Source organism: Acipenser ruthenus, chromosome 47 (genome assembly GCF_902713425.1).
Source record: "Acipenser ruthenus chromosome 47, fAciRut3.2 maternal haplotype, whole genome shotgun sequence".
Taxonomy (NCBI): Eukaryota; Metazoa; Chordata; class Actinopteri; order Acipenseriformes; family Acipenseridae; genus Acipenser; species Acipenser ruthenus.
The window spans coordinates 9,156,502-9,175,530 of NC_081235.1; the positions used below are offsets into that span (position 1 = coordinate 9,156,502).

General features: G+C 45.9%; 1 protein-coding gene across 1 annotated transcript; it reads right to left on the reverse strand.

Annotated features, from left to right (window-relative positions):
• Window positions 1–738: 738 nt before the first annotated feature.
• On the reverse strand, window positions 739–14,448 carry LOC117968484 (phospholipid-transporting ATPase IC-like). Its single transcript, XM_059013936.1, has 28 exons — window positions 14,343–14,448; window positions 12,974–13,225; window positions 12,445–12,536; window positions 12,118–12,231; window positions 11,660–11,758; window positions 11,180–11,241; window positions 10,863–10,935; window positions 10,378–10,448; window positions 10,192–10,274; window positions 9,562–9,720; window positions 9,091–9,179; window positions 8,629–8,822; window positions 7,953–8,161; window positions 7,637–7,668; window positions 7,248–7,377; window positions 6,832–7,020; window positions 6,594–6,706; window positions 6,057–6,221; window positions 5,459–5,570; window positions 5,110–5,185; window positions 4,427–4,580; window positions 4,004–4,223; window positions 3,282–3,505; window positions 2,749–2,832; window positions 2,328–2,552; window positions 1,334–1,472; window positions 1,089–1,219; window positions 739–942 (listed from the first exon to the last, which is right to left on the reverse strand). The coding sequence occupies exons 2-28, from the start codon at window positions 13,035–13,037 to the stop codon at window positions 739–741; spliced, it is 3,507 nt and encodes a 1,168-aa protein (XP_058869919.1). The 5' UTR covers window positions 13,038–13,225; window positions 14,343–14,448.
• Window positions 14,449–19,029: the final 4,581 nt, after the last annotated feature.

Here is a 19,029-nt window from a genome sequence, read left to right on the forward strand (position 1 = left end):
GGCTCCACGTCTCCACTGAGCGACATTATAAGCAATACGTCACGACAGGGTGTCCGTCGTCGAGGGATACCGCCGCGCCTCGGGTGCGCTGTGAGACACGAGCCCATATCCCATAATGATACACACACGGAGTGCCACATTGCGATTATACAATGGCAGTCTGAAATGAAAAACAACATACAAAATGAGCTTTAAAGAGAACCGCGGCCATGTCCCACAGCCCATTGAGGCGAACGGGCGGGCGATCCCTGCCATTGTATCATTGTTATCAGAGCACCCTTCTTTCTGCAACCTCTCAACAACAGTAACGTTACACAAAAAAAACTAAGAAAAAGAAAAACAAAGCTTGAAAAAAAAGATACATGGTCATCTTTTTCTTTCTGTTCATTACTGTGCTGTAACTTATGTTAATAAATTATTTTCTAATCATTCAGAATTTGTGGTCTGTGTCGTTTTAATTGTGAATTAATTCTTTGTTTTTAATGTGTGTTTCCATTCATTCTGGGAGTGTGGGAACCCCAGCAAAAAGAGGCTAGCAGTGTTGATCAGATAACAAGGCTGGTTTTCGTTTTATTACAGAAACATTAAAAAAATATATAAACTTTAGAAAACTCTATATTATTTCTAAAAACAAAAACGTTTCAACTAGAAGTCTTTTTTGAAACGTTTGTCATTGCATTTATTTAGTTTGCATAGGACAGTACCTGGATGCATTCGTTCTCTGTTAGCAGTCCACTGTCACTGCTGTTCCCCCAGCCCCTGCCTCCTAGCCCCCCTGGCCCCCTTGCCTTTGCCTAGACTGGTCCCTGAGGCAATGCGCTCTCCAAAACCACGCTCCTGGGAGAAGGCGTAAGAGGAGCGCCGCTGAGGCTGGTCCCTCCGGAAACCAGTGCGCAGCTCCACAGCGCTGACTGACATTCCCTGGCCCTCCGAACTGTGCACCTGGAGAGAGGAAGAGTGAGGGAGAGGCACAGTGGTAACTACACTGACACCAACACACGCTGTCACCCCCACACTGACACACACACAAACACACGCTGTCACCCCCACACTCTATCTCACCCTGTCACACCCCCACACTCACTCACCCTGTGCAGGTCCGGAGGACGCAGTACTGTGTCCAGGGCCCTGGCAGTGAGGGAGGGCAGCAGGCAGACCGTTACAGTCAGCAGCACAATCAGCCACATGTAGGGGTCTCGCAGGGCGTTCAGGGAGGCACCTGGAGGGAGTGAAGACACACAGAGTCAGGAGAGGGAGCCCTACAGCTACAGCATTGCCGGACAGGTCTGTAATGCAAGAGTTATGTTTCAGTGCTGAAGACTGGAATGGTTACCTGGGAACAGGAAGTCTTTGGGCCAGGCTTGGTGTAGCTTGAAGCTGTGCAGCATGAAGGTCAGAGTGAAGTATAAGACGATGCTGAGCAGAATAGCCAGAGCGTTGGGGAGGGACCAGGTCCAGATCTGCAGGGCTATCTGTGTAGAGAGAGAGGGAGAAGGAGAGGAGAGAGAGAGAGAGAGAGAGAGAGAGAGAGAGAGAGAGAGAGAGAGAGAGAGAAGGAGCATGAGAGGGAAGGTAGACTTGGTCAATCAACAAAACCCCATCACTGTTATTGATCAAACTCTCAGAGCGTCCTGAAGCATTTCAGCTGGACTGTCTGATCGCGGGAATTCACAGAACTAGACCCAGGCCTGCATGCCTGTCTGCAGATTCACATCAATTCAAGCCTTTTCAAAACAGTTCAATACACCTCCCCTCCCAGTACCTCTCAAACCAGTCCAATACACCTCCCCTCCCAGTACCTCTCAAACCAGTCCAATACACCTCCCCTCCCAGTACCTCTCAAACCAGTCCAATATACCCCCCCTCCCAGTATCTCTCAAACCAGTCCAATACACCCACCTCCTCTCCCAGTACCTCTCAAACCAGTCCAATACACCTCCCCTCCCAGTACCTCTCAAACCAGTCCAATACACCTCCCCTCCCAGTACCTCTCAAACCAGTCCAATACACCTCCCCTCCCAGTACCTCTCAAACCAGTCCAATACATCTCCCCTCCCAGTACCTCTCAAACCAGTCCAATACACCTCCCCTCCCAGTACCTCTCAAACCAGTCCAATACACCTCCCCTCCCAGTACCTCTCAAACCAGTCCAATACACCTCCCCTCCCAGTACCTCTCAAACCAATCCAATACACCTCCCCTCCCAGTACCTCTCAAACCAGTCCAATATACCCCCCCTCCCAGTATCTCTCAAACCAGTCCAATACACCCACCTCCTCTCCCAGTACCTCTCAAACCAGTCCAATACACCCCCCTCCTCCCAGTACCTCAGCGGTGACGGTGAACACAGCGGCGGTCGCCACGGTGACAGCGAAGGTCTGGTAGTCGTGCGAGGAGGGCAGAAAGGCTCCGAAGGGGATGAAGAACAGGATGAGGGAGGTGAGCAGGGCGTGCAGCATGGTCACACCGAACACACGGTACCCGAAGAGCTCCTGGTACTGCCCGACCCGGTACAGCTCAGGACACTGCAGGCTGGCCCTGTCACTCACATCCTGCACAGACACAACCACAGAGGCAGGGCCTTTACTTTAGGTTATTCACTTTGTGCCTGTCAGGGTCGGCGCGTGTACAACTCAGTCGTGCTTGTGCTAATACAAAGAGAGAATCCAAACGGTCCAACAAGTCGTTTCCCATCCGTGAAGTAACACAGTGGCACACTAAGCAGCCTCCCACCCCACTACCACTTACCCTCTCCAGCAGCCCCATAGTCAGCACTGGGAACGAAGTGTACAGGACCGTGTAAAAGGTGATGAACCAGTTCTCAAACGCTCGCTGGGAGACACAGCATGGAACAGCGGAGGTGGAGAGAAAGTGAGGGGAGATGGGATCAGGGGAGAAAGGAATGGGATGTGGGGAGAGAGGAGAGAAGGGTTAGGATTATTGTTAGGCTGTATGTAAAATCCTTTAATGACTAGTGCAGTGAGCTCATATTAATGCAATCACCTTTCATCTTAATTTTTTCCTTGGTTATAAGAAGACAAGTAGACAAAGCCCTCAAAGTCACGCCCCCCCCAGACCCGAGCGCTGCCAGCTACTCTGTGCTCTCAATCTCGGCTTCACTTGGGAAACCTGTATTGTAACGTCCTTTTGTTTTGTTTCGGAGTAAACAGTTAGTCAAACGAGAGAAAAGTGGTCATGGCCGCTGCCTTTTTGAGCAAAAACAGAAATGTGAGCGAAGCCGAAGCACTCAGAGGACCCCTGGGTTAGAGTGGCTGCCTCACCTGCGCAGTGAAGCCGTTGAAGAAGGAGTACCATATGTGCACGAAGGTGAAGCTCATGGTTTTGAACAGGAAGAAGCGCAGGTACTTGCAGATGCGGATGTAGGACCAGCGGCCGTGCACCAGCAGGAGGCGCTGCAGGAATCTGAACTGAGCGATGGAGTAATCACTGCACTGCACTGCCTGCAGACCCTCCTGCCCACTGATACCCACTCCAATATGGGCCGCTGGGAGAGCGGGAGAGGGGAGGGAGGAGGAAGAGAGAAGTGAAGGGGGCGTTAGCTGGATAAATGCCTTTTGGAACCCTTTCTTCTCTTATTTAGCTGCATGGAGCTTCCTTGCATTACTTTGCCACTAATGATGGGAATGAAGGTGGATGAAGTTCGATAATCAGACCCTGTTATCTGTTCATGTGTTTCTGGATTTTCGGTGTAAGAGTGTTACTGGTTAAATACATTCCGTGCTGCCTCTTGATGTTTGTTTCAGATAATTCATAGTGGTAGTAATACTGACTACCCAGTGGTACTAATAATCACAGCTGGTGCCAACACAACAGAGTCCTCTCTCTGAATCGCACAGTCAGTACTCCCAGATTCCACAAGGGGGCAGGCAGTGTCTGCCAGTGTTCAGTGACAATGAGTGTTAATGCAACTCTTAACAGTGCAATCAAACTCAAACTTCCTCGCTCTCTCCCCTTCTTTCTCCTGCCCCCCTCCCACACTCACTCTTGATCATGTTGACATCGTTGGCTCCGTCCCCGATGGCCAGCGTCACGACCCCCTGGTACTGCCTCACCAGCTCCACCATGCGGGCTTTCTGTAGCGGAGTGACCCGGCAGCAGATCACAGCCGGGCAGCTGCTGGCCAGCTCCACAAAGCGCTTCTGCAGCTCCACCTGCTGGCCATGCGCACCGCCTGCAGAGTCACTTGCCCGCAGGATAAACTCCTGCAGAGAGAGGAGGGGGGAGGGAAAGAGAAGCAGGATGAGAGGGAGAGAGACAGAGAGAGAGAAAAAGGACAGAGTAAGAGGGAGAAGTAAAATTAGAAACAGACAGAGAGAATGTGTTAAGGAGTGTGAAATTAAAGAAAGAAAGAAAGAAAGAGAAGGTGTGAGAATGAGGGGAGGGGGTTTGTAGGCTTGTTTCCTACCAGTTCTGGTCCAGTGATGACCAGGGCTTTCCTCTGAGCTCCCAGCTTGTGCAGATCCAGCAGCTCTTGATTCGTCCAGCCAGTCTCTTTACTGAGCCGGGGAGCGTTATTGCTGTTACTGCTGTTGTTCTCCTGCGCCGGCTCCAGCAATGTCCTGCAGAGAGGGAGAAGGAGAGGGAGAGAGAGGAGGATAGATAGAGATGAACAGAGGGACGAGGAGAGATGGACAGTGAGAGAGAGAGGGCTTCATCCCACACTACCTATCTACCTGCCAACTAACATACTACCCTTTCTATAAATACATGGACAGAAAATATCATTGTTTAAATTAGTGAGGAGAGACACCACTCTGCAGTTCTCACTTAAAACCATCAGGTACCCTATATAGCTCATTATAGTGAGAAATACTACAGTTAATCGTTACTTCACAATTGGATCGCTCACAAACCGGTTAGGCCGTGTTGACAGTATATTGTACACATGCTGTACTTACCTGTATGAGGGCTTTTAACCTTTTTTGTTTTAGAGTGTAAGCCAGACAGAAACACTACAACACCGACACAATATTTCTGAAGTACAAGGATGGAAATAGGCCTCCCATGGCATAGCAGTTTTAGCCCTTTCAGCCCAGGAGTCCTGTCTCCACCCCCGCAGTGACTGGGAATGAGCAGCAGGTTGCCCACCTGAGGTCCTTGCCCTCCAGGATCGTCATGTCGCTGCTCAGCAGTTTACATGAGTAGCCGATGTTCACCGCAGTCTCTGACAAGAACACAGAACAGATTCACAGTCACAGGGAGACTACAGCAATTTCACCTCAGTCTAGAGCGACGCTCCCTGTGCTCTTTATCCGTAACTACAATCCAATTACAGGCCAGATTAACTGCTACCGTAAATCAGCAGTCAAACCTAAGCAGTTCAAGTATGGTTTCCAGCCGCCTTTGAATATTTATGAACACTTGAAAATTCAATGACCATTGGTTTCGGGGTGGAATGTGTTTCCTGCACTGTGGTTTGAGGGTGTCTGTTGTGTACCTTTCTTGTCCCCAGTGAGCACCCAGATCTTGATGCCGGCCCTCTTGAGGGTGCGGATGGTTTCGGGGACCCCCTCCTGCAGCCTGTCCTCGATCGCAGTGGCTCCCAGCAGCTGAGACACAGACAGAGAGAAAACAGTTTAAACACAACCAGTTGGGAGCAATGCAATTCACTGCGCACTGTAAGCAATGCAGTTCTCTGTGCACTGTAAGCAATGCAATTCACTGCACACTGTAAGCAATGCAATTCACTGCACACTGTAAGCAATGCAATTCACTGCGCACTGTAAGCAATGCAATTCACTGCGCACTGTAAGCAATGCAATTCTCTGTGCTCTGTACACTGGCTCATCCTAGTGCTACTTTTCAGCTTTACCCAATAATGGACTTTGCATGACTCTTGCTGAAAGTCAGATCTCGCTAAAAAGAGCCTCTGGCATAGAAGTCTTGGGCTTTTGTGAGTCTACAGCTGCGTTCCTTTGCCTGGAAGTGCAGAAGAGATGAGGGTTTTCTTTCAATGTGTTGTACAGCACAGCCCCCTCTGCTCGCTCTGCTGTAGCAAGCCCCTGTTACAGAGCAGCTGTGTTCTGTGCACGTACAGTGAGGTTGTTCTCGATGCGTTCGTATGCTGCCGCCAGCTCTTGCTCACGGCCCTGCGTCGCCATGTTTGCACGGTGATGCTCGCCGATCCACTCTCGGTAGAACCCCTCCTCCACGCTCCGGCCGGCCAGGCACAGTGTACGCAGTGTCTCTTCAGCGAAGCCCTGCAGGGAGAGGAGGGAGAGAGGGATCATCGCAGGGTACAACTTAGGGCAACCTGGAAAACTTGCATTACCAGGATTAGAAACTCACACTAGCCCTGCACCCAGTCCTGTTTCTTTTTTGGTCTATTAATTATTGAATCTGATGCCAGGACTTTGAGAAATCAGGCCCCTGGTAAATTTGCCCTGAACTGATCGCACTTTTCATATCATGAAGTCACACCTATCTCTAGATTTGTAATAATAGGGGTTGTTCATGCAGCTATAAGGGAGGAACAATTTGTTTAAGGCCCTGTTTGGGACCCCCTGAGCTCGCTCGCTGCAGTCAGGTTAAAGGGGCCGTGGACAGGCTGAGAGAGGAGAGGCCACACTCACGTCCAGTGCTTTCTCTGTAGCGTCTCTGTGGGGGCTGTCGGGGGCCAGCCTCTCGAAGATCACAATGTCAGCGCCTTTACAGTACAGCTTCAACCCTCCCTCCGGCTCACGCACTGACAACACAAGACAAGGATATCAGTGTTGACAACTGTTTGCAAAAAAGAGTTCCTATCCATTATTTTGCTAGCGGCCTTGATTCTAATGCTGCAGTTGTTATTTCACAGTCAGGGTGACTCACCCAGCACAGACATCCTGCGTCTCTGACTGCTGAAGTCCAGCATGGCCAGCACATGGTAGTGCCGCTCCACCCCCAACTCGCTGACCGTCACCGAGTCCTGGGTTCGAGACAGGAACACAAACCCCAGGTTCCGCGCAGCCGTCACCAGGGCTTCTTCATCAGGAGAGGCAGCCTGGTAAAGAAGGACTCCTGAGGGGGAGAGATGGAGAGAGGTTTGGGGAGAGAGGTGGATGGGAGATGGTGGGGAGAGGTGGACAGGAGAGATTGGGGAATACAGTGTGAGAGTCAGGCACGGTCAGGCACAGCTAGCTATGGCTTTTCACGACGGGATAGAAAGAGCTCCACTGTAAATACTATTGCATGAACTGTTTGTTTAATAAACAATAAAGGAGGGAATGGAAGTGAACTGAATGTACCGTCTTTCTCCTCCACCATCACGGTGTGACACACAGACAGTGCTCTGAAGAACTCTCTGAGGTCCTGGTCCTCTCGGCTCCTCAGCCTCTCCAGCAGGAGCTCGTCATGAAACTGCAGCTTCCCTACTGGCTGGGGAGGGAAACCGGTCAGGGGGCGAGCAGCACCACTCCCATCACACAGCAGTCTCACTGTGACTCCAATTACAAAACAGCTCAGCTTCCATAGGCTGGAACTACAGCTGGTATATATATATATATATATATATATATATATATATATATATATATATATATATATATATATATATATATTGTACAACAATTTGGCACACCAGAACTACAGTTTACACACAAGTTGAGTTTAAAGGTAAGGGATGGACATACTGCACCTTCAGTTTTTTGGAAGTAGCTGGTAGATTTCCTGAAATAATAAAATAAAATAAATAAAAAACAACAGCAGATGAACACATAAACTTACACTCACACACTCAAGCCCATGAAACACTCTGGCAACTTTACTGTTCTGAACAATCAATATATCAATATATCACAGTCTCCCCCCCCCCGCCCCCCCCCCCCCCACACACACACACTCACACCCCCATTCCTGCTCTCACAGTCTCCCACACACACACTCACACTCACACACATGCACTCGCAGTCTCTCACACACACATGCTCCTCCTCACACTCACACTCACTCACCATACACTGTGCCGGCCACGCAGCACTTCTTGTAGGTCATCATGTTCTGTGTGAGAGTGCCGGTCTTGTCTGAGAAGATGACCTCGATCTGCCCCAGCTGCTCGTTCAGGGAGGTGCTGCGCGCATTGGCGTACGTGTCCTTCTCAGGGAAGTGCATCTGCAGGTCCCAGTTGATGAACCGGCTGTGCACCACGTGGATCACCTCAAACCTGACAGCAACACAGAGGTGCGCTCAACTACAGGACCTGGCCCAGAGCATTCAAGATCAAGGACTTGTGACTCAGGCTTTGACTGACATTCACATTTTTCTATTATTATTGGTAGTATTATTCTTAGTTGTCATTATAAATCATGTATGACAAATCAACCACCAATCACCGTCTGTAAAAATCCAGTTCATCTTATCTTGTGCTCAGATGCTTAGAACACATGACAGAATTCTTTATATTTAACAGTAGTTCCTGAGTCTTTGTGATTGGTAACAAGTTAATGTGCAGTGTGTCTCTTGTTAGAACAGAAATCATTTTGCAGTTTGAGCAGTCAGAGCCGCTCAGCTTCACAATCCTCTCACCCAAACTGAAACAACACACCTTATAAAGATAAGAGACACCCTACACAAACGTATTCATTTAGATGAGAAAAGCAAGCTCAACCGCACAGACTGACAGGTACTCACGTGATGTAGAGAGCCATGGGCATGGCCGGGCTCAGGATGATGATGTACCCCCAGAAGGTGACAAAGCCCCAGTACGCTGGGCTGAACCCCTCAGACAAGGCAGCGATTGCCTGTATCGAACCCGAGACCTGCGCCTCCCACACCCCAGCACCCACTGCCAGTAGCAGAGACGTCACAAGCAGAAACAGGAGGATCTGCAAACACAGCACCGCAAAGATCAGCACACACACACACAGCACACACACAGCACACACGCACACACTGACACACCACCTACACACACACACACACACACACACAGCACACACGCACACACACAGCACACACACAACACACACTGTGATCCGTTCACTGAAAACTTATTATCAGACTCGTAATAGTGAGTCACTGGGCAAAACCTGTTGTACTTCCACCAGTGAGTGGAGCCCCCGGCTGGGGCTCTGGGGGGGTGGGGGTGCTCACCATGAGAACGACGTGGTTCATGAGCAGCTCGATCCGGGTTCTCTTCACCACGGTGCGGCCGCAGTTTCGCAGGATCTTGGAGTCCAGGCCTGCAGACAGGGAGGAGGCGAGTGGATCTCTGAGAACGGCATCAGTGCTGCAAACTCTTTCTAACTTAAACTAAAAACCCTCAACCCTGCGCATAGCAGATGTTTTTGAAAAGAAAACCATTAACCAACAAATTGATCTAACTCAATGACTTTTTTTTGTCACATTGGAAAGCCACGTGTGCTGCCTTTTACTAAAGTGGAACCACCGTCATACTGACAAAAAAAATAAAAAACGAGGTTAGGAGAAGTATGAAGAAAAAAGATCCTGTTTGCTCCAGGAGAAGGTCACTGTGGAGGGATTATTTCATGCATGCATGTCAGTGACAGCAGTGCCCCTGCATCGTGGTAGCTGGGTGGTGAAGCTATAGCACGCTGGCTGTACCTGTGAAGATGACCAGTCCATAGCAGGTGTGCGTGTTTCTCAGGCGGAAGCCTCTCAGCAGGATGCGCTCGTTGTCTATAGGGTGCTGCCCCCCCCTCCAGTGCAGGGCCCCCGAGAAGGAGTGCAGCTGGCTATTGGGCTCCTCACACAGCACCCGGCCTGGGGAGGCAAACACACAGCCCTGGGTTTCATTACTACTCTCATTTAGAAATACTAACAACGTAATGTTGATGTAGGAGTACGTTTGCAACTCACGCTGAGTAAATCTCTGCTCAGGAACTAAAACCAGCAAATCACATTTTGTTAATTTTTACTTAAACATCATAACTTAACTGGGCAACACAGAATACAACATTACTTAAAATACCAAATGTAAGAATATTAATACTTAATATAAAAAGGATAAAAGTGAGTTTACTGAAAATCCTGTTACAAAGTTTGCCCTCCTAAGTATTATTATTATTTTATTTATATATAATCACTTGCATTTTCCTTTTAGAAAAAACAAAAAAAGTTGTCAGTTTACTTGTCTCAATGTCAGCTGGCAGAGGCTACAGCAACTGAGCATTAAACACAAACACATTCCAAGCTGCAGTAATTAGCGGCTGCTTCAATGAAAGCCGATCCCACCATCGAAAGCTGCCAGCTTGTCCTCTGTGTGGAGCTCTTCATGGGTGACGCTCAGCGCCTGGCGATACTTCAGGTTAGTCTCCCTGAAGACAAGGCAGAGAAGCAGTTATCCTGCTCTGCTCTTCAATTACAATGTTACTCTAAACAAGCAAACACAAACCAAACAAACCCACGTCTCGTCCTCACCCATCTATGTCTGCTGTCTCCACGTAGCACAGGCTGTGCGGCTCGGAGCTGTTCAGCAGCAACATGTCGGCCTGCACAACAGGAAAGGGGATGTGACTGCTGTGGTACATTTGATCCATGGGGTGAATTCAATTGATCTAAAAGGTGTCAGTTCGAGATGTCACTATAATCACTATCCTATAATCACTAAAGTGAACCTCTCATGCAATATACAGATGTTTACAGCCAGAAAAACACATGAGAGGCTCACGTGCACGGTTGGTAGATATTTTGGTTTTGGTGCACAAATTCTGATGATCTCAGTGGCGATATTTAGATCTAGAATTGTTCAGATCAATTGAACAGACCCACATAATCTTTTTTTTTTTTCAGTTTACACTGTTTTATGTACACTACCACTCAGTGTGTTTCTTTTCTTTGCTATGCTTCTGTGTGCATTTCCAGGCTTGTGCAGCAAGCATTTCTGAAAAGGGAGTGGGACTCACTGGAATAAACTGGTCCTTCCTGAGCCGCACCACATCCCCTACGTGAACATCCCTCCACCTTGCCGCCCTGAAACTGAGAGAGACAGCAGCCAGGAAAAAGGAAGTCCTTTTTAAATTACAGATTTTAAAATAAAACTACTCCATAACTTCAAAAAACGCCCAATCAGAATCTATGAAGACAAAACCTGTCAGAAACGAAGTCAAGTATAGACAAACATTTGCTTCAGCAGTGTGTTCTACAGCAGAACGTTTGTCTACTTGACGAGTCTGTAATGGGCTGAGAGGACAAGGTGAGTGTAGTGCACAATCCCACTCACCTTCCACTGTGGAGGATGTCACAAGGGCGGTTGTTGATTTCGTTGTCACTTCTATAGCGTGCCTTAGAAAAGACGAAACATTTACAAACGGTACCTCTGGGGATAACAGGAGGGAAAACAACTTAACTAGAACAGTCAAGCAGACAAATCTGGAGAGGGTGCTATGAGAAGAATGAAGGATTAAAAAAAAACAACTTAGGGATGGGGCTGGGGTGACAAAATGAATGAATGGGCCTATTTTTAAATCATTAATAAAATGCAATTAATAAAATACATTTTCCAGTTCAAGAAAGTGGTTTAACTTAAGACTGAGAATGATTATAAAAACTCTTCAAAAAACACTACCCCTTGAAACTACATTTTATAAACAGGGCCCCACCATGACTTGGGAACTGGCCAGACATACTTGAACAGATTTTACACAGGTAGCCCCAGCCGACCCCTACAGCCCTTGACCACTTAGTTGCTCACTATACTCACCATGTCGTCCATAATGTCTTTGACGCCGCGAGTGGCCAGCACCATTATTAGCGGTATCATGGTGGTGTGCCAGGGTAGGGTGGAGATGGCGGGCACGCCCTGAAACACACACACACAGCCTCAGATGAAGGAGGAGTACGCTATGCGTACCCATTTCCATTATAACACAAAAATATAAAAATTAACTTTAATATCGGAGTCGAAGAGGTCGATGACATGGCCGCAGTCCGTTAGGTTTCAAATTGTCCATTCGAATTCGAATGTCGTTGGCTTTGCCCCGTGCAGGTCCGCGCTGTGGCGGGAGAGTCGCGAGCCCGTGCCATTTCTCTCTCAAGAAAGACGCCCTGGCTCGAGCTAGGTTGAATCTCAGTCAAATGTGATTAAAAGCCGTGAAAAAAATATATATTATTAAGGGCTGTAAATGTGAATACCTTTGATGAAAAGGTCGTGTTTCTCACCTGCAGGATCACCATCAGCAAGAAGTAGACATTGGCCACTCTTTGAAACTGTTCGTACAGGTTAAATGGCAGAAATGTGAGTACATTGTATTTCCTGGTCCTGATTACATTATCCTGTGAAAAATAAAAGAGAAAATGGGGAGATGTATATATTAATAATAATAAACAGTCTCTGAATCACTCGCAAGCTTTGTCGGGCGCCCTGTGTATATCTGGAATGTGTTATCTTAATGAACCTCTCGGTAAAATGCGTCCAGTTTCCCAGCCCGAAACAATACAGTCCCGTCAATTCGTAGCGGTGCCAAGGGGAGGAAGCGTTTTACTTACCGCGTATTTTCTTCGTTTGAAACACAGGAATCCTTTCTTCGTGAACTGGTTGTTAAAATCCCTGTCGTTGGCTTTCACCTGCCAGGTGTACTCTGAAAGACAGAGGCCGCCGTCACTACAGCGGTCTGAGCAGAGCGCAAAACGTGGATAGTTGTGCAGGTAGGAAAGAAATTGGATCATTAATGAATTCCCTTACAATGTTTAAAGCAAAGTAAAGATGAGTGAAAACATGGACAGTATAAAGCATCATAAAAGCATTAAACAAGACAGCCTTTTCTATTGCATCCATTCTGTGCTAGCCAATGTTTTACTTACCCAAAGCAGCATGGTAAATGCAATGTTATAGTATAGTAAAAGCCATGCACTTTCATAGCCATCAGACACTCGATAGCGGTGAAACTGGAAACTGAAGACACTGAGGACAAGACTTTTAGTTGAAACGTTTCATTTTTTACAAAGCTTATGTTTGGTATTTCTACTAAGCCAAATGCCTTGTTTCAAACTTTCCCCCCCTGGCTCCTCCACTCACCTGTGTTGCTGTGGGTGCAGACGGGGCTGGAAGCAGGGTTGCTTGGAGGCTGCTGGAGGCTCATTCTGTGAGAGGGAGAGGGCTCTGTTTGCTGTTTTCTCCGTCTGCATGAGATTGAAAAGTCTCCCGCTGGCTCTCAATGCAGCCCCAGGTCTCAGTCTGTCCACTGTCTCCTCCTCACACCACACACACGCTTCTCTTGAAGGAGTCTGGGACGTCACCTCGTTAGCTGGTTACTGTGGCTATCTGTGGCTAATTATTTACCACAGAAAGAAAACAGATTTTATACATGCCTGGCATTCTCATTTAGGTAATGCCAGGAAATGCCAGGGTTTTTATTTCCCATTGAAACAAACAAAAAGAGAGAGAGAGAGAGAGAAAAGAAAAACAAGCTTCTCGAAGGGAAGGATTCTTTTATTCATGAAAGCGGCCAACAGGTAATATTATAACCTGGTATTTACACAACTGGTTTAACATGCTCAGGTCATATAGAGGCTGGATCTGCCCAGGGCTTTACCCGAAATATTAGCTTTCAATCGTTCTTTCCTTTCTGTGCACACTAGCAGCACTCACTATATTAAAATACTAATCAAGTAAAAGGGCTGTGTTTCCACAGGGGGACTCGATACACCTTCATAGACCACGCCCTTCAATTCAACCCATCTCTAGTTATTAACAGCAACATCATATTTGGAAATTCAGGGCTTGAAACTCACACTAGCCCTGCTGCACAAATTCCTGGGTTTTAAGTGTATTATTTAAATGACGAGGTGCTGGGAGTTTAACAATCAAGCCCCTGGTAAATCTGCTCTAAACTGATTTTCATATCATGAATAAGTCACACCTGAGTCTGTAGGTTTACTATTACGAGTTGTTCAGTGCAAAGTATCTGCTTGCATTTACAATGCATTTACATAGGTCTTATGTAAATACAGCTGCTGACATCTACCTACAGGTACCTCCACAATATCCCAGGAAGTTAAACATGCCCCAAAAGGGTTAATAAATAAAATAAACTCCAGGCAAGACTAGAGGGACATTTCGTCTGAGAAGGTCGGAGCCTGTTTTTAAAGGCTAAAGGCTTTAATTGTGATCAGCAGCCAGTCATGCCTTATTAGCTTGGGAGAATCAGAGCTAATTAAGCTGGCTAATTGGCAAGGGAAGTACAGTGACACGTTGTTCTGAACCGGATGCTTTACTGGTGAGAGGAGACTAATGAAACCATCTCGATTCTATTTGCCTGGTTCAATTGAGCTACTGTCTCCAGCTCTCTTGAGCTGTCTTGAGCTCTCATCAATCAGTCTCCAGCACAGCACCTCCCCCCCTCACTCTCTCACTCTCGCCGGGACACACACACATTGTTACTCACCTGAAATCTGTCCCAGGAAACAGTCTCGGTCATCCCCACTCCTCTGACCTGATCACCTGGCTCAGTCTGAGAGAGGGAATGAAAGGATGAGAGGAGAGGAGAGGAGAGAGAGAGAGAGAGAGAGAGAGAGGGAGAGAGGCCCCTCCCTGACTCAGCCGTCACAAAACAAACAAGGCATCCGACACACCTGCTCTGCCTACCAGGAACAGCTCTTACTTCATTCAGACAGACCAAGAGGTGAAACAATACAACTAAACGAGGGGAACACATTACACACGTGAATGCAGGACGCTGCTGAAAAGATAACACTGGTGACTGCAGCAGCCTGGCTACATTCACAATCTTTTATTTTGATTTATTCAATCTAATCAATAACACTCCCATTACAGGGCACTTTAGATGATGTTGTGTCTTACTATGGGCTTGGTTTGTGGCATTCGACTAGGGGCCATAACAAAGGCTTTGTAATGCAGCAGGTATTAGGACCCCATCAGGCACATCTAACTCTCAGTTTGCTGCACATAGGACTTTTGCAGTCAAAGTGTTGTAAATGTTGCTGTCTAAATGGGCTATTTGAACTTTTTAATATTAAAGACAGACAATGACACAAGAAACCGCCAGTGTTTGTGTGGACAGTTGCGTAACATAAAAACAAAAACATTGCCAGCTTCTTTGATAGTTTAGTTTTTTCGTTATGCAGCTGTCCACACAAACTCATGCTGTTGTTATCAAAGAGCAGGCTGCTGTTTCTTCCAGGTACTGTAGTGGCAGGGGAAAGAGAGATGAGAGAGAGCGGGGAATGGTGTTTCAGGATCACAGGAGAATCTCTCTCTGCACCTCATCAGTCTCTTGGGTTCCTCGCTAATTAATCTGTCGCCAGGCATTTTGCAATCGAGCCCGCTTAGCGTGGAATACCTTCCATTATGACTTCATTTAAACAGAGTGCAGTGCTTTTAACACAGCCTGTCTGCTGCACACAGCTGCTAATGAGCCCTGTTTCATCTTGTTTCTCCCTGGTGGTTTTATTGATACAGATGGGATGCTATCTCTGAATGATCAGGAATCCTCATTCCTGTCCCCATCGTTAGGGGCCCCACTGTTTCCCATGCTGCACCCCACTGCACTGCACCACTCCTGGTGACCAGGGGTACCCTGTTAAAGATGAACACACTTAGAAATGAATCCCTTTCAAATATGAAAACCCTGCCTTTTCAATTCTATCGAGATCTCTGATAAGGGCGTCTGCTAAGAAATAAATAATAATAATAATAATAATAATGAAGTAAAGTTTGATTTTCATGTAACTGCTCTAGACACTTGAGGTCGTCTTTATCAATATTATAAAACCGTTTCACAAATGTGAAGCTGATTGCTGTTGCTGTTTCTGTCAGTGTTGCACAGTACTGTATATACTGTACTATGTGTGAATGGATGATTGTTGTAACCTATCGTTTGGTTTATGAGGACTGTTGGAAAAGGGTTTATCCTGGCATTCATTTTTAAATAAATTTAAGAAAAAAACATGAAATAAAACTTTTATTAATATATATTTTTTAAACAGAAAAATAAAATCATTTAAATAACCAATTTAAAGTTAAGGCTTTGTAAATAGCTATTTATCCCTGTACAATGGTAAAAACACTGCAAAGTGTAGACAAGCATTGACTAGAACAATGAACACCACTGTCTAGGTAAGAATACACAAGGCTGTTGTATTGTACAGTAGTTACTTGGTTGGGTGTTAAGGGGTTAATTATGGTTGTGCTTGATTTTATTAACATTTTCAGACATGTTTTTTTTTTTTTTTTTACCATCTGTTTCCGTCAGTGTTGATACATGATGTTGTCATCTTTCAAATAAGATGCAAATCCTAATGAGTTTCTTCCTCGATAAATTCAAATGATTTGGTAAATAAATAAGGACATAAATAATTCTAGAACGAGAAAAGGCCATTTGGCCCGCCTCGCTCTGATGCAAGCGTGGTCCACTAGCACTGAGGAGAGGAAAAACAAACCAATAAAAAACCAGATTTGAAGGAGGAATTAAACCTCTGGGAATCCGTGGCTAAACGGACTGGCCTCCCTCCAGGCGGCTAGCTAAAGGTTTTATTATGGTCACAGAGAGGGTCATACAGTATTGTTCATGACAGCATCCAGTCTCACAGATGGAAGTAAGACTCCCATTGCATTGCAGTTTGGTCCAATCCTGGTTTTACTATGAGTTTAATAAGACACACCTGAGCTTGTTACCTGTACGCTGTGACTAATCAAGCTTGCATTAAAACCTGGAACGGGTGAAACTGCTATGCAATAGGAGTCTTATTTCTATCCCCGCAGTCTATTCATGGCACCACGTGATACAAAGGTATTTTTTTTTTGTACAGAGCTTTCCTTCTGTCATTGTGCAGCGCGCCAATATTGTTTAAGTAACGTAATGACCACATGTTTTTAACTTTTTAAAATTAGAATGAGGGCATCTTTACATAGATCATCTTTAACATAAGTCTTCCTTTGTTGTTCATTTCTGACATGAAACTGAAACAGGGTTTATTTTTTGTATTGAAAGCGAAGTGTATCAGGCACATTTATACACAGTGCTTTGCCATGCTTGCCTGCTCATCATCAGGCTTTCCTATGCTTTTACTATGCTGTACTACAGTTAGTTGGGCTTGCTTGTGCCATGGTACACCACAGTGAACTTGTATAAGTGTTAGAACTAAGCATGCTAAGTTGGGGGGGTCGAGGGGTGAAGAAGTCTCGCAATAAAAACACACTGAAAGCACCTAGCGCTGCCTGCTTTACAAGCCACAATGCTGCCAGTTATGAACAAAAACAAAGTAAAGTTAAAACGTTCCTCAACAGTTTTCCGGGCTGTTAATAAACCTGATGTGGTGGAAACAGGTCCTAAGGGTGCTGAGGCACACAGGCTCCTTCCCATGGTGCTCTCCTGCAGACCTGAAACCATAGCAACGCCCCAAGCCAGCTGCCAAGAGCAGAACCAGGCACCTAAGGATCCTCAAATGAATCTTAAGATTTTTTTGCCACATCTTCTGGAGTGAAAAGCTTAGAATATCTGGCCCATGAATGTGTTCCCAACAACAGAAAGAAAAATCGGTTTCTTCATGCGTTCCCTTACAAAAGCTTGCCATAGTACATTTTTTTGTCACGCTCTACCAAACCTGCCTGTGATTTACCATACCTTCATATGCTTTTGCTACGCTTCACTACAGTTAGTGAATTTACAGAAGTGTTAGAACGAAGCATGCTGAGTTGGGGGGGTGGGGTGGGGGCTGTAAGTCTTGCAATTTGAAAAAACAAAATGCCATCAAGTACAAAGAAGAAATGCTGTGCAGTTGAGAGACACTGGAAATTTCAGTTGGTTCTGCTAAGGGACTCTGCTTTCTGCAACCAAAGCAACGCCCTGCCTCTAGTTTAAAAAAATAAATAAAATATATATATATATATATATATATATATATATATATATATATATATATATATATATATATATATATATGTATATATATATAAACAGCAGTCTATTACTGCTGGTTCGAAGGAAGCTACGCTTTTGATTTCACTGTCTGCGTCTGATCTTTATCTCTGCAGGGTGCGAGACTCAGAGACTCAGAGAGGTCTTTTGGAGATTTCAAAGCCGTCTTCAGCGCTCGGAGCTAAAAGAAAGAGAGAAAGAGGCATGTGCAGGTTACAAGCAGCAGCAGCAGCAGCAGCAGCAGCCACTCAAAACTCAGCACTGACCTACACTCACTCTGTGTGCAAAATACACGTGTGACCTCTTTAACGCTCTCTATAAACAGGCGTGTCTGTGTGTGTTTGTGTTCGGGTGGACACACGCCGACAACCTTACCCCAATGAAAATAAACTAGTAATACATTTTCTATTTCAATCTCACTAACGCAATACAATACGTACTGCTACTGGTAGAATGGTTCACAGTGGGAACTGGTACATAGTGTTGATCAATTGCAATGCCACGGTACTGTGTCAGTGCCCAGTGTGCCGGGCCAGATTCTCAAAGGTATTTACTATAAATCGTTATTATTTTAAAACGAGCAATCTCTTAAATGAAATTCAAATGAAATGAGTTGCTTATTCATGTATTGGGTACAAGTAAGGAATCTCTGTGAGGGCTGGAGATGTAATTTGTACCACTGTACTGCTCGCTGTCACTTTTTGAGAGGATTTTTGCAAATGCTGCTGTTCTGGATTTTTGCAAATGCAGGCCAATGTTGCGTTGCTGCACTTTATCAGGATAGGTTGCCATCTAGTGGTGATCAGGGCTTACTCCAGGAGAAATCCCAATCACCATTGGATTTTCTATTAGCAACAACTTTACAACTGCAGTCTGAGCTGATGTTCATAAAACACTAAACTATGCTAAACATTTCTTTTAAATCACATCAAATTACGTTGTACCATTCACCTTTTTAAAAGATTAGCAGGACTACAAATACCAGAATGCTTTGCAGTTTGAGTAACTGAACTGAACTGACCCAATCTGTCTCTCTGGACCTGGAGTGAATGGTACCGAATGTGTACAAATATTTGCAATTTCCCATGCCGTGTTCACACTATGCTTTTCCGTTCTTTACCATGCTTACCTGTGAGGTACTATGCTTTTCTGTGTTTTACAAGGTTTTACAACTGGGGTTTACTACACTTAGTTA

Excerpts from the sequence above, each read along its gene's own strand:
- LOC117968484 (XM_059013936.1), bottom strand. The coding sequence starts at position 13,037 with ATGAGCCTCCAGCAGCCTCCAAGCAACCCTGCTTCCAGCCCCGTCTGC. Across the intron at positions 6,707-6,831 it reads ACGCAGGATGTCTGTGCTGG|TGCGTGAGCCGGAGGGAGGG; the intron begins GTGAGTCACCCT and ends TTGTGTTGTCAG. Across the intron at positions 943-1,088 it reads GTCCTCCGGACCTGCACAGG|GTGCACAGTTCGGAGGGCCA; the intron begins GTGAGTGAGTGT and ends TCCTCTCTCCAG.